Raw genomic sequence first — 19,708 nt, forward strand, 5'->3', positions numbered from 1 at the left:
TTATACTGATTGGTTAAAACTAGTGACGCTCAACATGTGCTATATGGTACATTTTAACAAAATATTGAACATGGGCAGACCTCTGAAAACAGATGCTATGAACATGATTTTTACAGACTAAAACTGCTCATTTTTTTGAGTAATTTTTGGTGTTACTTTTTAATCACATACTGTGGCTCAAAGGAAATTTGTCAGAGAAAACTTTGAAAATATCATCACAAAATAATTGTCTATTCCAGTCATATTGACACTTTTGGGAAAAGTCTAATAGCCTGACACAAATATTTTTGACCAAATAATCTGACAGAACACACAAATCAATCAAGCAGACACAAACATTCAATTGTTCCCTCATAGACCATCATGTACTTCTGGTATGTATGTTGTGACCTGGAAATTCCACGATATCCACCTATACTTCAGTACCTACAGATGTTATTAGCTTATTTCTCATCCCAACAGCCCCAACCTACTTTGTAATTTGATGGAACTGACAAATACCAGGACGCCTGAATTATATTATTTGAACTTCTGTAAGCTATGGCATGTTAATACTTGTTATGATTTAAAATTGTGATCAGAAAACAAAGTTTGTTAACTTGACCTATATAATGTCAAGGTACAACAACCAACTGCAGCCAGGGACTGTCCTGCATATAAACTAGGGCAAAAGTGTCATTCCCTTGTCTAAGAGGAGAAGGGGAGGATTTAGGCATCAATTTATTTTGTTGATAAAAATTCAATTTCTTGTTATAAGACTAAATTAGAACAACAATAATACAACCTACTGCAAATCAATTTCTCGGTAGTTTGTTTGGATTGGGGATGGGCAGCAGTATTAAACAGTGAATTACATTGTGTATATGTCAATTTTTCATCATTGGACAGACCCCTAAAGACATGAAAGCATATCTACAACATATAGGATGAATGATAGAAGTATATATACATTTATACTTTTGTGCACATATACAGGATTATGTACTCTGAATTTGACAAGGCAAAGAATATCTACTCCATACCCAATGCAAAAAGGTAAAGTAACACATTGCTAAAGTTACTTTCACAATAATAAATAAGAGATAAAATTATGTTTGATTCCATACCTGATCCTTGCTTTCAAAAGTTTCCTCATTTACAAAGGTGATATGTCTTTGAGAGCAAGCCGACAACAGTTGTGAAGTTGTACAAATCATGTGAATAAATACATGAGAATGTCAGAGTGGATGAAACCATACACTCGCCAAAAGTATGAGTCATACTGCCAGCACACAAGACTCATTGATTTTTCTCACAGGGGAGGCCTCTATATCCACAGAGGGGCAAATGATGCATTTATCCACACCATATGGTGATAGAAGCGGACATGTGTACCGGTCCACTGTATCTTTCTGGCATACCACTAGCGTCAGTATCACAAAGATGTACCGATGTTTGTGTTACAGATTGTTATTTTACCAAATCACCAGTCTGGAAAGCTGGAGGAAAAAATCTCATCCTACAGCATTTCCAAAGTACACACGGTTTATTTACAACCTTTTTTTCCCAGCTGACCTCTCTTGGTAACCCAAGTCCCCCCACCCATCTGGCTAACAATGCATTTAACTGTTCCATTACCATGTGAATTGTATCCAAATGTTTAAGTTCCCATTAGAAAGCAAGGTGGGATTTCAACAGTGGCCTTTTCAAAGCAAAGTCAGTCAACAATTGTTAGTCAATTAACTATCAATTATGCGATTAGCCACACTGCCTGACTTTTCAGACACTCAGCAAACCAAGCAAGGGAAATTGCTCCCTGTTGGAATTTGTTTGTTATTAGTTAGTGAAATCTTGTCAATAATGAAAGCTCTCTGATGGTTTTCTAATACAGTCTACCCCTAGAGTCTCCCGACTAATAACAAATTAATTGAACTCCATTCTGCCAGATTTAAGCCACATCACTCACAGTACAAGAGAGAAATTTGTTGGTCAAGTTGATGAACATACTAGAAATATAAGACAATCCGTACTTCTTTTATGAACAGTGGGTAGCACATGTCAGTCGAGTAGTAACTTGATTTTTTGAGCATTTAATATTTGAAAATTGGCTAATCACTGATATATGTCTCATTATTTTATGGAATAATGTTAATTTTGTTTTACAATTCAGTAACATTTTACGCCTTTGCACAAATTCTTCACATTTTTCTTTGAAAATAAAGAATGTTTGATAGCAAAGAGTACAAAGAGGACAGTTAACAGTGGATGGGAACCTTGAATCTACAGGTCAAAGGTCACATATTTGGCATCCAATCTGATATATCAATCCCATTTGTCAACTAAATTCACATACAACATATTTTCAATATTGTCATGAAAATATATAAAGAAACATTTGTTGAGTCTTCACTATTGGTTGAAACTCTCAAATTTTACCCTTTGACCTCAACTAGTTTTCTCTGCCTTGCTGATATACCATACATGACCATTCTTAAAATACATTTATTGCTAAGTGACAATGAAATGAAAATAAATACAACATGAATGTTATTCTTTCAAAAAATTGCTCCCTGAATGTGAAAATCTGACCATAAAAATGTCACCTGGCTTACATCACCATCAATCTACTTTCTTCAGAAGTCTTGGTAAAGTCAAGTCTTGGACTTTGCTGTCAACTTTTTTGAGTTTTTATTGAAAATGATCAACCAAATAAATCGGATAAACGTCACTTGAGATTTTTCAAAGACAACATCAGTCCATGTTACTGAAATTATTTCCATGATAAGATCAAAGATATGAAAATATCATAACAGATAGGACAACATCAAACAATCTAGATTCTATGATTCTGATACTGTCAATGTTATCTCCTGATGTTAGCAAGGACACTTTTTGAAGGCTGGTAGTTTTCACACTTTTGTCAAGCTTTGAAAAATTTCTAAATTTCTAAAGACGTCCTTTACTTGGATTACATTTACAATTTGTACGTTACTTCTTTCTAGATCAAATCTTGTATTTGCTTTGAAATAATTCGGCGTACAAATTTTATATTTTTGCATTTTCATACAAGAAGATTCGCTTATTGTGTTGAATCTGCAAGCCATGGCACAAATGAAGAAAGCAATTAAAATACCTCTGCTTCAAAACCAGGAACTATCACATAGATAGTAAACAATCACTGCATTGATGAATTTCTCTCTTATTTGCTAACATATATATAAGGAAACAATAAAACAGTTATATCATTGGTATGGCATGGCCATTCTTTACCTGGTTGCACTTTTCATCCCTGGCAACTGACGCACAGTGAAATACTCCTTTGATGTCTGTGGAGATGATTATTTTGTGAATAACCTAACACACACTATGACAACATTTATTATAGTTCATAGTTCTGTATTCTTGCCATACAAGTCTGGGAGGGCCATTATTATAAGGTAACTAACTTTATAGTCACTACACATGAATATCTCTTACTATTGCCTGCATAAAAAAGAATCCATCTTGGTACTAACCCTAGCCCCTGACCATAATTACTCTAATCTACATGAATTCAACTATTACCAAGGGTTATAAAGAATTTGTGCAAAACAGGAAACTCATACATATGTATAATGCATGTTGTATGAATTCAAATAAAACATACTGGGCACCTGGGTAATTATGTATGCCTCTTGTACAAGATTACAAACACAAGAGGAACTGGAAAAGAGCTCTGGTAAGAATGAGAAAACACTTGTGACAGAAAGTACAAAGTTGTTATTGGATTAGATGTACTGTTCAGTTCTACTAGTTGGATTTCTGTCACCGTTTTATGGTAGATTGAATTTGAACACACTTTGTATTGTTAGCAGAGTATGATACATGGACATACTTGATCTGTTCTTAATCTTGTCCCATTTCACAATGCTAGTATTCTATCAACTTTGACATAGAAACTTAGGAAACCCTTTTGACAAGCTAAGAAAACCTAGCATTCTTGCAGAAAGGTAATACTTTGAGTGTTTTAACCTTTCTTTTCAGGCAAACTCACCCCAACCAAGCCCCTCACAATGACTGAACAATTATTAGTCCTAACTACTAGAACCAAAGAAACCTACAGCAGTGATTCAAATTGGACTGACAGCCGCTAACTTTTTTCTCAATATAGTTATAAATGGAAATGAACTGAACTGGAAGAGCACAGATATAAATACCTAAATCAAATCAAATACCTTTGGGTTTTCACATTGTGCGGCGTAACCACAGAGGTGTACCATTTTCCTTGACAAAAGCCAAGATGGAAATCAATTCAGAGAAAGGCTTGTATTGCAGTTTCTTTGAGTATTCAGCTATACTTAGTGTGAACATGATCATGTTGAAAAGATGAAGCCAAATCACCATTGATACCGTCCACTCCAGAAGCCTGCATCCACATCCTCTTTCACACAGCAGGGAAAAATCAGACTCTACAATACCATCGCAGAACTTGGACAAGCATCATAACAATATTAACAATATAACCATAAGGATCTTGTTGTTTGAAGATGGTGTGACATGAGATTAGTTCTATCTATGCAATTCATCTTTTAATTTGATTTGTATTTCATTTCTTATCTCTAGTGGCCATAATCCAATCTGGTATCCAGTGTCATAACACAATCAGGTGTAACATGGTAAATGTACCATAACTGTTGATTCAATGGTGCACAACAATTCTCACATCAATTTACACCTTTTTCAAGTACCACATGGTGTTTTTCCAAAGGTCTGGAGATATAGGTCAATAATTTTTGGAACTGCTACGACTCTTCTGGTGCTCTCTGTTAGGACCGTTGTTGGTACACGTCTGGGAATGACTACGGAACCGTGGCATTACAGTAAATTTACAGGCCAGCAATTCACAGTAACACAAACACTGAATATCCAATGGCAACACAGTACGCATCACATGTTACATTGTTTCAGTACATTACTTGCCCTTCAACAAGTCTGAAAGCCATACAGGATGGATGGTGAATTGGGCAAGCCTGGTATCATTTTAACCGTATGACTGTTAAATTGAGCTTACAGGTGTCAGTATTAAATGACATCATAGACTGATCAAAAACCGATGAGTGATTGTAGCGGTTCAAATTCTCCATTTCTCCTTGTGTTACAGTGTTAGGATTTAGCCAGACTACTCAGGCAGTCAGCAAAGCCTTTTGTTAATTTGTCTGGAGAAGTCTTTGCATGTTAGAGAAGTCTTTGCATGTTAGAGGTCAGTCACGTCATAGTTTTGCATCAGAAAGCCAAAATGACCATCAACACTGAAGTTTGGCCATTGTGAGAAAATACCAGATTTTTCTTGTCATTTCAGTGGCGTTCAAGGTACCTGGCCAACAAAAGTATGTGCACAGTGACCAGAATGCATTTCTGTTTGTAATAAAAATATTTTGGCAGTCAGTTCTCAAAGAGTACATACAGAAGATGGGAGGCATGACCTTAGAGCTGTATGGAAATTGACTTTCAGGGACGACTGACGAGGGAAAATAGACATGTGACGCCAATTGATGCAATCACTATTCATGTGACTTCAGTCTGTTTCATTAGTTTTAAAATTCAGCAGCTGTATATATATGGGCTACAAGTCCGTGTTATGGTATGGTTAACCATTACCATGTAAATGCATATGCCAGTGTTCATGTAATTTCACTGGTGGTGATATGGTGACCTGAATCAGAAAAGTCAGCTTCATTTTCTTGATAAAATCAGAGACAGTAGAGAGCCCTCCTCTACTGTCTTTGACAAAATCACAAAAACAAACCATAGAAACTAAGAATCTAAATGGTACAAACTTTCTGATTTGAAAAGCTACTGCTTCAAATCTTCCATGAAAATCTGACGGAAAGATGTTAGTGGATTGTGGCGGATAGAGTACAACAGGACTGAGTGTGTTTTGTTTAACTGGCAATAATTCAAAACTTCTTGTCACCGCCTGAAAAAGCCACTCCAATTTGAATCAAAATAAAACTACTCAAGCTAGACACAACTTTATTCAGTTCAGCAAAATCTCCTCCTTCACAAAAGTAGGGCATACCACAAAGTCAAACTAAGTAAATAATTAAATTTTGGTAAAAGTTAAAACTGGAAAAGAGCTTTAAGTTTTCATTGTTCAGCACTGACATCATACTATTAGTTAAAACTATTAGACTTTGTACACCACCATGATGTCATTAATCATACTTATACCACTTCATATTGCATTAAAACACTTTTTTAAGAGCTCTTCATATTTTTTTTTTCAGTCTATTTTTGTTCTCTGCTGACAAACATGTATTCCACTCACACATTGACTTGAGTGTGGAGACACTGCTCTTTTGATGTTGTATTTACCTACTTGACATGACCAAGCTGGGACGTGTATCACCAAGTCTAAAATTCTTTGTTGCTCTATATTTTAAAGACTGACCCTGCCGTCTCCTGAAGCTTTTAGTGCTTTTCTAGTTGCCATTATTTATTCCATACTCTGACTCAATTTAAAAATACCTGTCTTTCACTTGGGAGTGTTTTACTTGAAAATAACATTAAAATCATGTGGAAGGCACTAATTCTTTACCTGTCAATGTAATATAGAAATTTCCAACATCACTCACCTTGGCTTCCTCCCTCAAAACTTGCAGTTGTATTTTTGCTGGGAGTAAAAAATCTGTCAGGAATGTTCTTCCATCACCAGCAAACTGGGAATCTACAATCTGGCAAACTTGGCCGATAATGACTGGTGCCGTGGATCGGAATGGTGGATACAGCTTGGATAGCGTCTGTTGCACGCTATTGTCGAATGCTTCCTGCGAGTCCTGCAAACACATTGAAATGAAGGGAGTCTGGAGTTAATGATATTCAAGAAGGCGGTATTGTATGGGATTTGATGCATGAGTAGATTTGCTGTGTGAGTGAACAATTTGAGGTCAAGTTACCTGCACTACCTCATCAGTACACGCCATCGTACTGATAAAGTAGAAATTATCTTTCAAACTGACAAAATAGAAATTTTCTTGAGAGTGTAAATGGTTCTGCCATCACTGTATGGTGTCCTCTGAAAATGTCCACCAATTATAGTTCTCTTTTCTTATTCATTGCTCTACATGTAGATTCCAATGGAAAACTTGAACTACATATACCTTCCTGGTCACCATGCCACATGAAATTACAAAACTCAGAAATATCAATCCCATCAGTTATGTGTACCATGACAAAACATCACCATAGCTGAATCTAATTACCTTGGGTGGAATATAAGCTAGCAAACACTGAAGTTGAACTTGCAAAAGTCACTAGTAAACGATCACTCCGATACGCTTGTATTGTAAGATAGGAGCAACATGGTCTGCAGTCACTGTGCATGTCAGATTACATAGGCTAAATGCACAGTAATATTATAGGCTGAGCCTTATAAGACAGAATTGAACAATGCGACAGATCCAGTTGGCTGAGATCAGTATTGTACACACACTAACAGCTCTGATGACTCTCTGTGACAGAGTGTCAATCCTTGACTGATCAACTCTAGTATCAGGACAGCCTTCCAAATAATGTGTACACACTCCAAAAGCCGGCTTTTCAGTTTCTGTATTAAAAGTTTGGTAGCTTTCGTGAGATGCAGAAACAGGTTACAGCACATTACTAGACTTGGAGCCGTACCAACCAACAACAGAATTTTAAACCTATCAGCCATGGTATTTCTGTGAACTCAGTGACTTTGACTGCTGCTGTGGAATTTGTGTTACACACCTTACACAGTGTGGGAATCACAAATGATTTGTTCTTCCCTGTCAAATACGATGAAAGCCCGGCAACATCTTACCCTAGAAGTATTTAGACTCCATGACGCTACGACAGTAGACTAAATGAGATTTTCATGTACTTATGTATCAAAAACAATGGTAAGAACTGTTACTGCAGAAAAATGTTACCACACTAAAAGAAGTACTGTATTCATCTGTAATTCATGGATTTCTATTTTATACCCTCAATATTTGCATTGTAGTCACACTTCATACCAGACACATGCTGAAAGCACATCGATGATGTATTTCTTTTATGCCATTCAAACAAACACTGTGCTATTCAAAAAACCTGGAAACTTATTATTGCATATTACACAAAAGAGTTTGTAGGTTACCAGATGTGGCCATCTATTAATGGTGGCTTATGTTTACTTTTGATTAATAATTAGGAATACAAGTGTGTACAAGTATCTTCCATGGAAGAGATCTATATTATTGATGAACATGGAAAGTACATAGTTACTAGGGTTGTGTAATAAAAGTATGTTACGAACACAAAACCCTTTCAATATAAGAAGGGAAAACTCAATCTTGATATCCTATTTAAGGTTCCTACATGTAAATATTTTACGTGTCTTTACATTCCACAATTCCACTCATGATATTTCAAAATCCTAAGGTGCTTGAAGATGATGAATGGAATTACAAACCTTCATTGCTTGAAATAGAGAATATTCAATGATCTTGTAAAGGAACACACAAATGTACTTTCTCATTTTCATTACCATGAATACGGAAACTATAGCAAGTACATGTATAGTATGTGTATAGTATGTGTATAGTATGTGTATAGTATGTGGTATCGGGTTGTTCTGATTCATAAGTTTCAGCTCTGTGACATGCTGCATATTAAGGTACATGTAATCACAACACTGTACATGGTATCACATAAATCTAGGTTCATGAATGGATCAGAAACATATAGCATACCTCACAAACTGTAATTACCAAGTCTATTATTACTGGAATATTTGTAGTTCTGTATAAAATGTCTAATACTGTATAAAATGTCACCAATACTATCCACAGTTATGTCACTTTAGTCTGACTATCATATTGTCTTGGCATTCCTGAAATATGATGGCATATCATACATAGTAATCTTTCCTAAAGAATGAACATAAGATATCTTTTGTTATAGGTGTATCTATTACTAGTAGTTTCTACGTTGTGTCCTCTTTTATCAATTGCAAGCCACTCCATCTGAATTATAGTGTAATAACTGAGTTAACCAACGACAAAAAATAACTAAACATGAATATATAATTATTCATACCATTCATATTTACAAATTTCAGAAAAACGTCATGAGGCCTACTCTGATGCGGAAAGTGTGATCAAATTTAGAAAGTGACAAATGTAAAAATACATCAGTGAATCAGACATTCAAATAATAGAAATACTTGGTGTGTGCAGAACTGACAAAAGTGAAATCAATATGGTGAGTCAAAACCTCTATACTTCCTCTTTCTCCAACAATAACACAAATGTGGTATGATGCAATGATTGAATTTTCCCTACCTATCCCATGATCAAAATGAAGAAGACACTTTGACCAAACAAAATCAACTCTGCACAAAGTAAACCAAAGAGCGTTAACTTTACAATTTCAAAGGATAAAACAGAAAAATAAATTCACCATTTCTAAACCTCCAAAGTTTACTTTGTGGAAGTTAAAGAGGAACAGCAGTTGGCACATGAAATCCTACAGTAACTGTACACACTTCATGACATGGTCTATGTTAATTACTTGTATGGTACAATACAACTGGTACACTCCCATTGCCGGACATATGAACAAGCTGTCCAAAGAGAAAGTTCAGGATGTCATTCTATCACATACGGTCATCACATTGCTTTGACGCATGTATCACAACAAACAACAAAACAACCATGGATGACACAAAAACATAAACAGACATTATTTGAAAATACCAGGAGAGATTTGACTGATTTCATTTTAAAAATTTAATCAATCATACAACCCTGATAAATATCTGTTAGGTTCACTTTCGCAAGAGTATTTAAGTTATAAAACTAGGCATTACGTCATCTTCCGTGTGGTACGTAAAAAGTTTGTTAGTTAAAAATTTTTGCAGTTATAAGAAACTAGTCTGACAAAATGAAATCAAACCATTGAGAAGCCTTCAGCAAATTATTGGAATGATCGTTTACCTCCCAAAATGTTGGTTTTGACGACACTTTCCTCCTCACAGAGGTCCATGCTTTTCTGATACGCTTCAACATGGCTGAGTTTTGGAATACTGGGAATAGAATGATGTATGACTGACTCCGCAAGGGAAACCACTCCCTCTTCCTGCCATTTCCATGGCATACATCTTTCTATTTCCTGGGGTCATCTGGGGGTATTACTGGGCTCCTCATGGAAACCCACACCACTGGGAAAACTTCCTACCCATGGATTTGGCAGCAAATTACTCATTTGACACTAGTATGTAAATGATACTGCCAAGAGGGAGACACGTATTTGCATTTGTAATGATCAAGTCATCAAGACATCGGCCTTGTGTTTGAATGTCATATTGAATTGGTTTCTGAGGAAGTTTTTACTTATGTACAGTTTCATTACTGCATAACTCAATCAAATCCAACTAATGATACGTGGTACACTGTCCATTTTGACAGGGTCTAAAGTGAACTGTGATTTATTGATATACTGTATTTGCTGAAAATAATTGTTTTTATATGATATAATCATTTCATGATACATATATGCAATCATATGCATTGCAGCAGAATGGATTAAAAGAGCTTTGGCTTCAAATCAAAACCATCAACAATCAATTTGGAATTCATAAAAGATACAGTGCATGAGTTGTGTGTAAAGGTTTCTTACAATGTCTCTAAAATCAAGAAGTGATGGTTAGCTTCTTTGATGTACAACTAGTACTACATGTGGATTATTAAATCACAAATTCAAGAAATATTTTCAATATACTATGAACATTCACCAAATTAACATTATTAAATTAAAGAAAGCTTTTCTTTTTGAAAGAAAGCAGTGAATATTTAGCTTTCACTTCACTCTGGTATACTAACTTTAGAAATGGACATCAAATTTCCAAATTTCATATCTGTAAAAATATGGACTTTAGCCAGACTTTCTGTACAGTTTTGATATCAAGTGGTATAAAGTTACCATGCTCCAGCCAAGTATGGACTACTAGGAATAGAAACATTGAACTATGACGTCATTTTCCTGGCTACACTCTGTGATGAATCATTATCTAGCAAACAGGAAAACTGCACACTGTGGATATGCATTACAAGATATTACATCACTATCTACAGCTACCAGGCGTTCATTACCATAACATAGACTCACAATTGAACATACAAACTATTGCATACCACCAAAGATTATCTTTCAATGCTTTTCAAAACAGTAAAACATGTTCATCTCACTTTACTTTTAATACTTTTGGAATAAAGTTTTATTCTCTTCTTTGAAATTGGTGCGTATCAGATGAAACCATATTGTCACAACACTTGCAGATCTTTGTGACATCAAATTTGATATTTCATGGCAAAAGGCACTAAATTAAACATCATGTATATCACTAAATGGTTTAGAGTTATGCTTTTATTTATTATACACGTATATGGTATGAAACATTCTACACTTGGTTGACGATGAGCTATCTTGGAATTGCCGGAAGGTATGAACTGTGTGATAATGCAATTGTTATTTACTAATCCATAACAGCCGCAGGGTAGAACAAGATTGATACAAATGCATTTATCTGCAATGACATGTGTGAGCAAAGATCCTTGCACGGCTTAACACATTAAATATGGAAACTGTCATACTACGAAGATAAATCCAGAGACAGATAGGTGCAAAATTCAAGCTTGTAAGGTAATGGAGTATGAATAATTATTTACTCTATAGATATGCCAATCACATTCAGTCTACAGCTATTCCTTGTAAATAGACAACAAGTTGTAAATTTCTCCTGCAAGTTTATAGTCCATAACTTTTGAACCTGGCATTATACATGTGAGGTGTTGCAAACAGATGGCAAATCTCTGCAATTAATTTAAATGCAGATGAACTCCTCTACTTACATATCTGTTTCAGCTTCTTCAGCAAAGCAATTTTCATGTTTTTGGAAATGGATGACTCCATAGTAACTTCTTATGTGTAGTATTTCAGGATAAACATTTAAGCAATCACTTTAAGGTTGGTGACTTTGTTTCTGATCAGCATCACAAGATTTTTCACTGAGAAAAAGGATTTCTGCATTCATACTTAGCTGATGCATTACTACAGATAGGACTTCAAAGTCAACTTCTACATAACCTTTTTTCTTCTATATGGTTTCTTTTGATGAAAAATATCAGAAGGGGTACTTAACGTTTTACAGAGTGCTCCCAAAGGCTATCTGAAGCCCAGTTCAGTGATGTTTTGATCACATTGCATGAGTTTGTGTATGTTGTGTGTTGGCATGTGTCACGTGTACATGTATGTACAATATGAACATGAAGGTGTGTTTCATTGAACTCCAGTTGTGTTCAACAGTCAAGTTCAAAACAGTATGCAAAACCCCATTGTAAAACCACCTTTTTCAGGGATGGGGCTGTACCCAACTAAATTTTGATTGCTGAGTTTGCAGATGATAATATACTATACATTTCAAGTTCACATCTGATAGAAATACTCCAGATTTTACAACTTGTTACATGTATAACTGAAGTGACAAACTCTCACACCATCTTTTCAGAGCCATATCATCCTTGGTACACTTAACATAGCATTATCAAAACTAATTTTCATCTTCCATGTACATAAAATGTACACATACATACCAGATGAACACCTACCTGTGTGGTGAAAGACAGAAATGCGTATTTGAACGATATGACAGTAATTTGTCCATACATAAGATCACTTTACCATGTACAAGTATGTAAATTCTGCTCACAGTGGGGGTTTATAACTACATTCTTTAAAACTACCCAGCACAGTAATACTCAAATTACAAATATTGTTATGCTAAATATTACATAAACCATGCCTTTGATGAGCACAGTCTGCCCATTGTTTTTTCCACAAGGGAAATATCACAGATTGAAGAAATTTTCAATGGGTGCAAAATTCCTGGTATTAAAAATAGTACAGCTGGAATACCACACATGGATTACCATACAATAACAGGGTTATCTATTTGAAGTATAGCAGCACAATCTTATTGAAAAATTAAGCCTACTATTAAAAGACATTAGTAGTTTTTGTCATGCATGTAGCAATTGGCTTTTATCATGCAGGTTTAGTAACACAGTTAACATTTCATTTCACTTGAAAATTGAAAACATGTATATATACAAGTTAAATTATCACTAATTAGTCCCTATATGTAAATTTTGATTAATAATACATACAAATGTCATGTAGAACAATACTATTTCCATAAAATTTGAATATGAGTGAAAGGGACAGGATAAACCATGAACTGGTTGAGCTGGCTTTGGCAAGAATCTCAACCATTAAAAGCTGCAGGAAGCAGAGTTATTGGAGTGCATACCCTGTTCCAGGCCACTGACTGACCATAAAGTGCTTGATCCAGGCAGGTTTTCCATTGTCACAGTTCATGAACAAGACCACTTTATAGTACTCAATGGATGTGTGAAGTTTCACTTGATACAAAGAAAGTCTACTTCAACTCATCACTAGGTATTTGAAATTGACATATTCTAACATTTCGAAGCAAGATACAAGATAGATATATGATTCATGTATGCAAATTACATTAATGAGCATTGTTTTGGTATAAACACTTTATGCTGATGATTCCTCATCAAGTTTCAATACTGGTATTCATCTCACATCTTGTACTGTACAGTTTATCAATGTGAAACACTGAATCAGTATTAAACCTACACCCCTACACTTATACTCAAACATTACAAGCTATATATATAAGTGATTTAAAACAAGTATCCCTATACGGGCTAACTGTTGCCTATCAAAGTATCAAACCAACCATGAATTTTATATTGAATTCCGTCATGTCGGACACAATTCTCAGAACCTGATGGAGCTGACATACACACTAGCTTTGCTGAATGATTACCAACCTTTTACTGCCCAGGGTTTATTGGCATTGCAGTCTGCCTTGACAAAATGCCCAACAATAGAGGACATCAAGGGCCTTCAAAGGGATCTTTCACAAAGTAATTCACAACACCTTCACCAAAGAATACCTCAACACAGATAAACAAGTCTAACATGTGTTTTTATAGTGTTCTCTATAAAGCTGCCATATGATTAGCAAGGTAATTTCTTATCTGACATTGGTGATGTTGTTGAAGAGAAACTATTGATGAAATAATTACCAACTCAGTAAAAATAGTGATTTAATATTTCTACAAAGTTGAGATACTGTACATTGAAACCACATACTTTCATTAATATTGTACACTTACAACTTGAAAACTTTTATGATTATGTGACTGCATGTCTTGATGCCTGGTACGGTAATCAAAATCCGGTCATGTGATTGGATCATTGCCATGTTGAAGAAATGAAACCATAAAAACCATTAACCAGGACCAAAGATGTGTTTTGTAAGACACTTGATAGCATCTCAATAAACTAATGTGATGTCTACATCTAGTCACCGAAGATTCCAAACATTAGATTTAATAGGAATCTATAGTGTTAAATTGTTACTCATGCATGTATATCTACATATAGGCTGTTTTGTTTGTACAATAACATTATCATCAATCAGTCAACATCCGACATCGTACTTACACTACTAGACAGATCAACAAGTTCTGTCTCTAGGCTGATTGTATCAGCCTCCGTGACAGGAAGCACAGCTTGTAGTCGACTAGACACCCAGTCAAAGATGGCAGCCATTCTGAATACAGCGGCAAGAGTTTCTCCAAAAGTGGTCAGAATATCCTTGGCCACCAGTAGGAAGTACAGCGACATCTTATCATTGTCAGGTTAAGGCTACATGTCATACACCAGTAAGTTGTAAGATCTTTCAAAAATCTTCTAGAGGGCAGTTTGTGTCAGACTGTTAACAGCCGATCATTATCAACGGTGTTAAGGGACACACCATAAAAAGTAATGGTGACCTGGCCTCCCCAGCGCTGAAAATAAACCTGCGGGTGATCAGTTTTGGTTTCATTCAGTTTGATCCCCAACTGACACTGTATTAGAGCACGCATCAATAAAGGCATGCCCATGCATAATCCTACAGTCATTGAAGGGACCTAGTCCATCAAAACCGACGGTGGGTGTGTCTAACTTTATTTTTTGGAGGTCAGCTGAACTGTCCAATGGCAGGAACAATAGGAAGGGAGCCTAGTAAACTTAGAGACCCCAAAAAAATTGTGAAATACTGAAGAAAAAACAAAGACTTGAAAACTTTGAGGAAAAAACCAACTGCCAATATGATTTATACAAGTATGAACATAATGTCAAATTAGGGCAATATTGCGAGTGAGCAATATTTCTGTATGCTTTCAATGGCTTTATAAGTTGAAAAGGAAATCACATCAGGTGTACAACACCCACGCATGTCAAACTAAATGACTTCATGCTTTTCACAGAATGCATGGGTATAGTGTGCAAAGTAAGTGAAATGACCTCATGATACTGGCAACATCAGTCAACAGTCCAACCAAACAGTGCTCATCAACAGTCAACCAAAATTACAACTTTCAAAGAAAGAAAGAACTTAAAGGGACAATAGCTGTACTTTTTTATTATAGTTATTATTTTTGTTCAGAAAAAAATTGTTTCTTGTTTTTCTTCTTTCCCTGACATCCAAAGTTTTAATCTGCTCAACACAATGCAGTGTATGCAATGTTACAGTTGAAAAATAAATTCCTGTCCAGACTAAATTTCATTAGGCCATAGCAACAGGCTGTCCGGTTGAACACTTTAGCATTTCAACATGATTTTGGAAATGAAATAAAACACTGTATTTCACAGAATGAGCAAAAAAAATTGGAATTTACATCAGAAATTACAGCTGATAGTGCTTTAAGATAGAACACACCTTGTGGACAGATATTTGGACTCTCAAACTTTCACAATTCTTTCCTGATATACCGTACCACCCGTGTAAGAAAACTTTTCACTGGCTTAGTTTTTCGAAATTCGAAAATTTCATTTTTCTCCATAGAGTTTAAAGGCCTGTGTTAGCACCAGATTGTCTCATCAGAAAATTTACCCACCAGATTACAATGGAAAACAAAAGGCTATCACACCCTAATAATCCTCTTACAGAGAAGAACAAAGGTGATCCCAGGGATCGCAAAAAGTGCCTTTAACACAGGGATGGTGACCATTTTGAATTTTAAATATCGGTAAATCTTGGGCAATTTGTTTCTCTAGTGCCAAAATTTGCACAGTGACCCCCGATTTTCATTCTTGATTTTGAAAGAGAGTGGTTGAAAGATTCCTTTTGGAAAGTTTGACCAAAGTGTAAGTCTCTCACTTTCGAGGCACATATGTGTACTGCTTGACTATGCCAAATACAGACACATGTATCTTGATATTTGTACACTTATTTCTAAGAGACGGTGATGCATACTTGTGGAAGATGTAGTACAACTCTACAATAGCATACATCATGAAAGACATTTTCAGCTTGGATTTGTGACATACATGCTCTGTAAAACTCTCACCTCATAAGCAACTTAAGTTTTTCAAATAACATTTTGAGAATGTTTGGATGAGCTTATTACAGACTTAGAAAAATGAAGATTATACATTATCATATCTCTATTATCATAATATATGTAAAAGGGTTGAAATATTAAAATGTGTTTATCTGTAAGATAATATATCATCAGCAAGTGTGTTCAAGGACATTACTTACATGTGTATGATACTATAAATGCTTGAATACTGACATTTACATTGTTTGTGAATGTTCATTATCTGATATCAAGAGTAACACACATTTTGTTTGATTTGTTCTGAAAACAAACCTAGCTATGTACTCATTGACGAAGCATAGTGCAAGTTCATTGCAAAGTTGCTTCACCTTTCTTGATGTTCTGTTGAATTACATTAGAGCATCTATATCACATTTTATAATCAATAGACTGATTATTCAGAACTATTGAAATTTATCACATGTATGTTGATTGCTACATGTAACTGTTTCTATGAGAAAACTTTGCAAAACATACATGCATGATACAACAAAACACTTCCCAGCTACAGTGCATCATGGAGGTACCTCCTTGAGTGTATGTGCGGTTTTCTTTCAGACACAGCAAATACTTTTCTCAACTGTAGATTAGTGTTATGACTGGGGAAAGGCATGATAGTATGTCATTATTTTGGATGGAAAAAGACAAGTTGACGGGAAAATTGCTGAAGGAGTCAAATTACCTCTTTTCTGTATCCAAATAGATATTGCAAGATTGCATACCTCTAGTAGGCTCTACATGAATATGTTTCACAGTGTAAAAACAGAAAAAGATTCTTGAACAATTAATGAACAGATAATTTTACATATTGTAGATTGTTACAAAATGAATCAATAACCCCATCAATAAGAATATTAAATACAAACTTTTGAAATTCTGACAGAAAATGAAAGCGTCTTGGTAAACTATACACAGTTACTTACATGTAATAATCCAATGGTATTTGATGGATCAGAATTTGGGAGAAAGTATAAACTTTAGATGATAATATTCAGCTATTCACTCCACAGACAATGTGATAAAACAGTGTAGCAATGCACATGGGAGTCCACCGTGCTCTTACAATTCTTGGCATTCACCAAATCTAAAATCAAAACTCTGTGTTTATTTCAATTAAGAATTTCATTGGTGACTTAAGTTGTGGGTTATTTCATTTTCACAAAGGGGTGTTACTTCATTATTATTATCTGGGGTGATACATATGTGCAAAGAGAGTCATATATATCTCAGTTGTTCATGGTACAAAAATACAAAAAAACTATATTGCAAAGTGGCCAAGGTATTTGGACGTCTATTATACATTATTGTACACACATAAAACTGAAGCATTTTAGCCATTTAGTATGAACATACCTATTCAGAAATCAGTGCACATATAAACACCATCACAGAGAGCCGGTTCCATTAAACCAATTTTTTGTATGCAACTTCTTATGCTGATCAAACAAAAGTTAATCTTAAAACCCTTGAGAAAAGTCAACATTCAATCACCTCAAACAAACTTGACAATGACATGGGAAACATTGTAATTGCCAGCCAACACCTTACCACATAAAACACAGCATTTACTGTACATACTTGTATTGCCACTTCTGACTGAAATCACATGACGCTGTGTATGACTTCCTGTTTGGTAAAACCTTAGAAACCATTATACATGATCGCCATGGTATCATCCTACACAAGGATGCAAAACCATTCCTTTTATATGCAAATTCTGAACAATAATTAAGTGCCTGTAAAAGTCAACATAAAGTAAAGAACTTGATTCAAGGTTAAAAGACAGTTGAGTGACCTTTATCTCATAGACATAAACCATGGACAGAGGTATCATTCACTATCTCTGTAGACAAACCATGGCATCACTGTTTATTTGTGTCTGATACAACTGTCTTCAAGTTACTGCTTACCATAGAGTAGCCACCTTCATACCACAAGTATTACTGCAGAAAATATGTTTTCCTGACCTAATCATTGCAGGTATTTATTCTTATTGATGTACAATATTTTGATTTGATGCAACTTAGAGTTGGAGATAAACTTTCACTTTTGACACTTCTTTGTTCATCATACCAAAACTCATAAATACATCATGACAGTGTTCTAAATTCCAGCTGACTGGCATTGTCCCATCAAATCTACACCCAGGTTGTATACAAGTAGTTTACATGATTTTGTCTGGAATTTCCTGCAAGCTTACTGGAAACAGGCTGTGGCAACAAAACACATTATTTTCCCAGAATCTTAGCAAAAAACCAGCTGAGAAACTTATTGTTTTTTATAGCAATATAATATTTAATAATTTAAGTTTACACAGAAGTTTTGTAAACCTACACTTAGTCCTTGACAACGGAATGAGTAATGGCTTGAAGCAATTAAAAGCTTCCAACACGTGACATTAGGAATGCCTTGCATGGCATGCTGATTATTTTACCCAAAGCAAGAACATTTTAATGTTAAAGTACAACCATATGTGACTAAATTGTGTGAAGCAAACACTATATGTGTTATTGTTGTAGATTTGAAAACCCAAGAACTTCCTAACAAGCCGTTCATAAAACCTTTTTGGCAATATAAACGATGTTCATCAACAGATTCTACACTGTCAAGTATTCAAAAGTGGATTAAATCACTCCTAGCAGAGTTTCACTTGGCGGATTGGAAAACATTCCTGATAGAGGGCAGTACATATTCAATGTGTGATGATGGATTACATCCCTAGCCACACCATCATATGTCACATGCACTTCACATGAGTGAAACTCAAGTTCTATATTCAGTAGAGTGTAACAAGGATATACCCGTGCCTCTCTACAGTTGACATTAAAGGAAGTCCTTTATCAGAATTTTCCTAAATGGTACTGAACATTGTAGAAAGTACAGAGTCTTGCCATTAATTGTGTGTGATTCAATGATGCTGTCATGTCATGCATAGATCAGAGTTCACTTATGCAGACACCCTATTGTGAAACTTTAAAATCACTTACCACGGTCTAACAATAACATACCGGTACTGAAGGTTACTAAGATTCAGTTTGGTATGTAGCTACATCAATGATTGGACGAATATTAATCACAAAGTACTGGCAGGAAGCGGGTGTGTCCTCCAAATTAAAAGTTAACCTTTTTCTTTGTTTTTTTTTTTAATTTTCCATACTGTTACATACAGGAAGTCACATTTACGCATTTTTTTAAGCCACTGGCTTCCATCAACCAATATT

At 35.2% G+C, this 19,708-nt stretch overlaps 1 protein-coding gene across 13 annotated transcripts in view; it reads right to left on the reverse strand.

Annotated features, from left to right (window-relative positions):
• The window catches only part of LOC139147181 (puratrophin-1-like), a 102,435-nt gene that overhangs the window by 38,558 nt on the left and 44,169 nt on the right, over positions 1-19,708 (reverse strand). For 7 of the 13 annotated variants that reach the window (XM_070718116.1, XM_070718109.1, XM_070718107.1 and 4 more), the window contains exons 1-2: positions 14,563-14,993; positions 6,594-6,794 (exon numbers count right to left, since the gene is read on the reverse strand). In XM_070718116.1, coding sequence (XP_070574217.1) covers positions 6,594-6,794; positions 14,563-14,745 — 384 coding nt within the window. In that variant the 5' untranslated portion in view covers positions 14,746-14,993. Of the gene's footprint in view, positions 1-1,106; positions 1,501-6,593; positions 6,795-9,959; positions 10,082-12,629; positions 12,698-14,562; positions 14,994-17,410; positions 17,594-19,708 lie in introns of those variants that run through there. The other 6 variants (XM_070718113.1, XM_070718110.1, XM_070718118.1 and 3 more) reach the window with 5 other exon arrangements.

The sequence above is a fragment of the Ptychodera flava genome, chromosome 13 (assembly GCF_041260155.1).
Source record: "Ptychodera flava strain L36383 chromosome 13, AS_Pfla_20210202, whole genome shotgun sequence".
NCBI lineage: Eukaryota > Metazoa > Hemichordata > Enteropneusta > Ptychoderidae > Ptychodera > Ptychodera flava.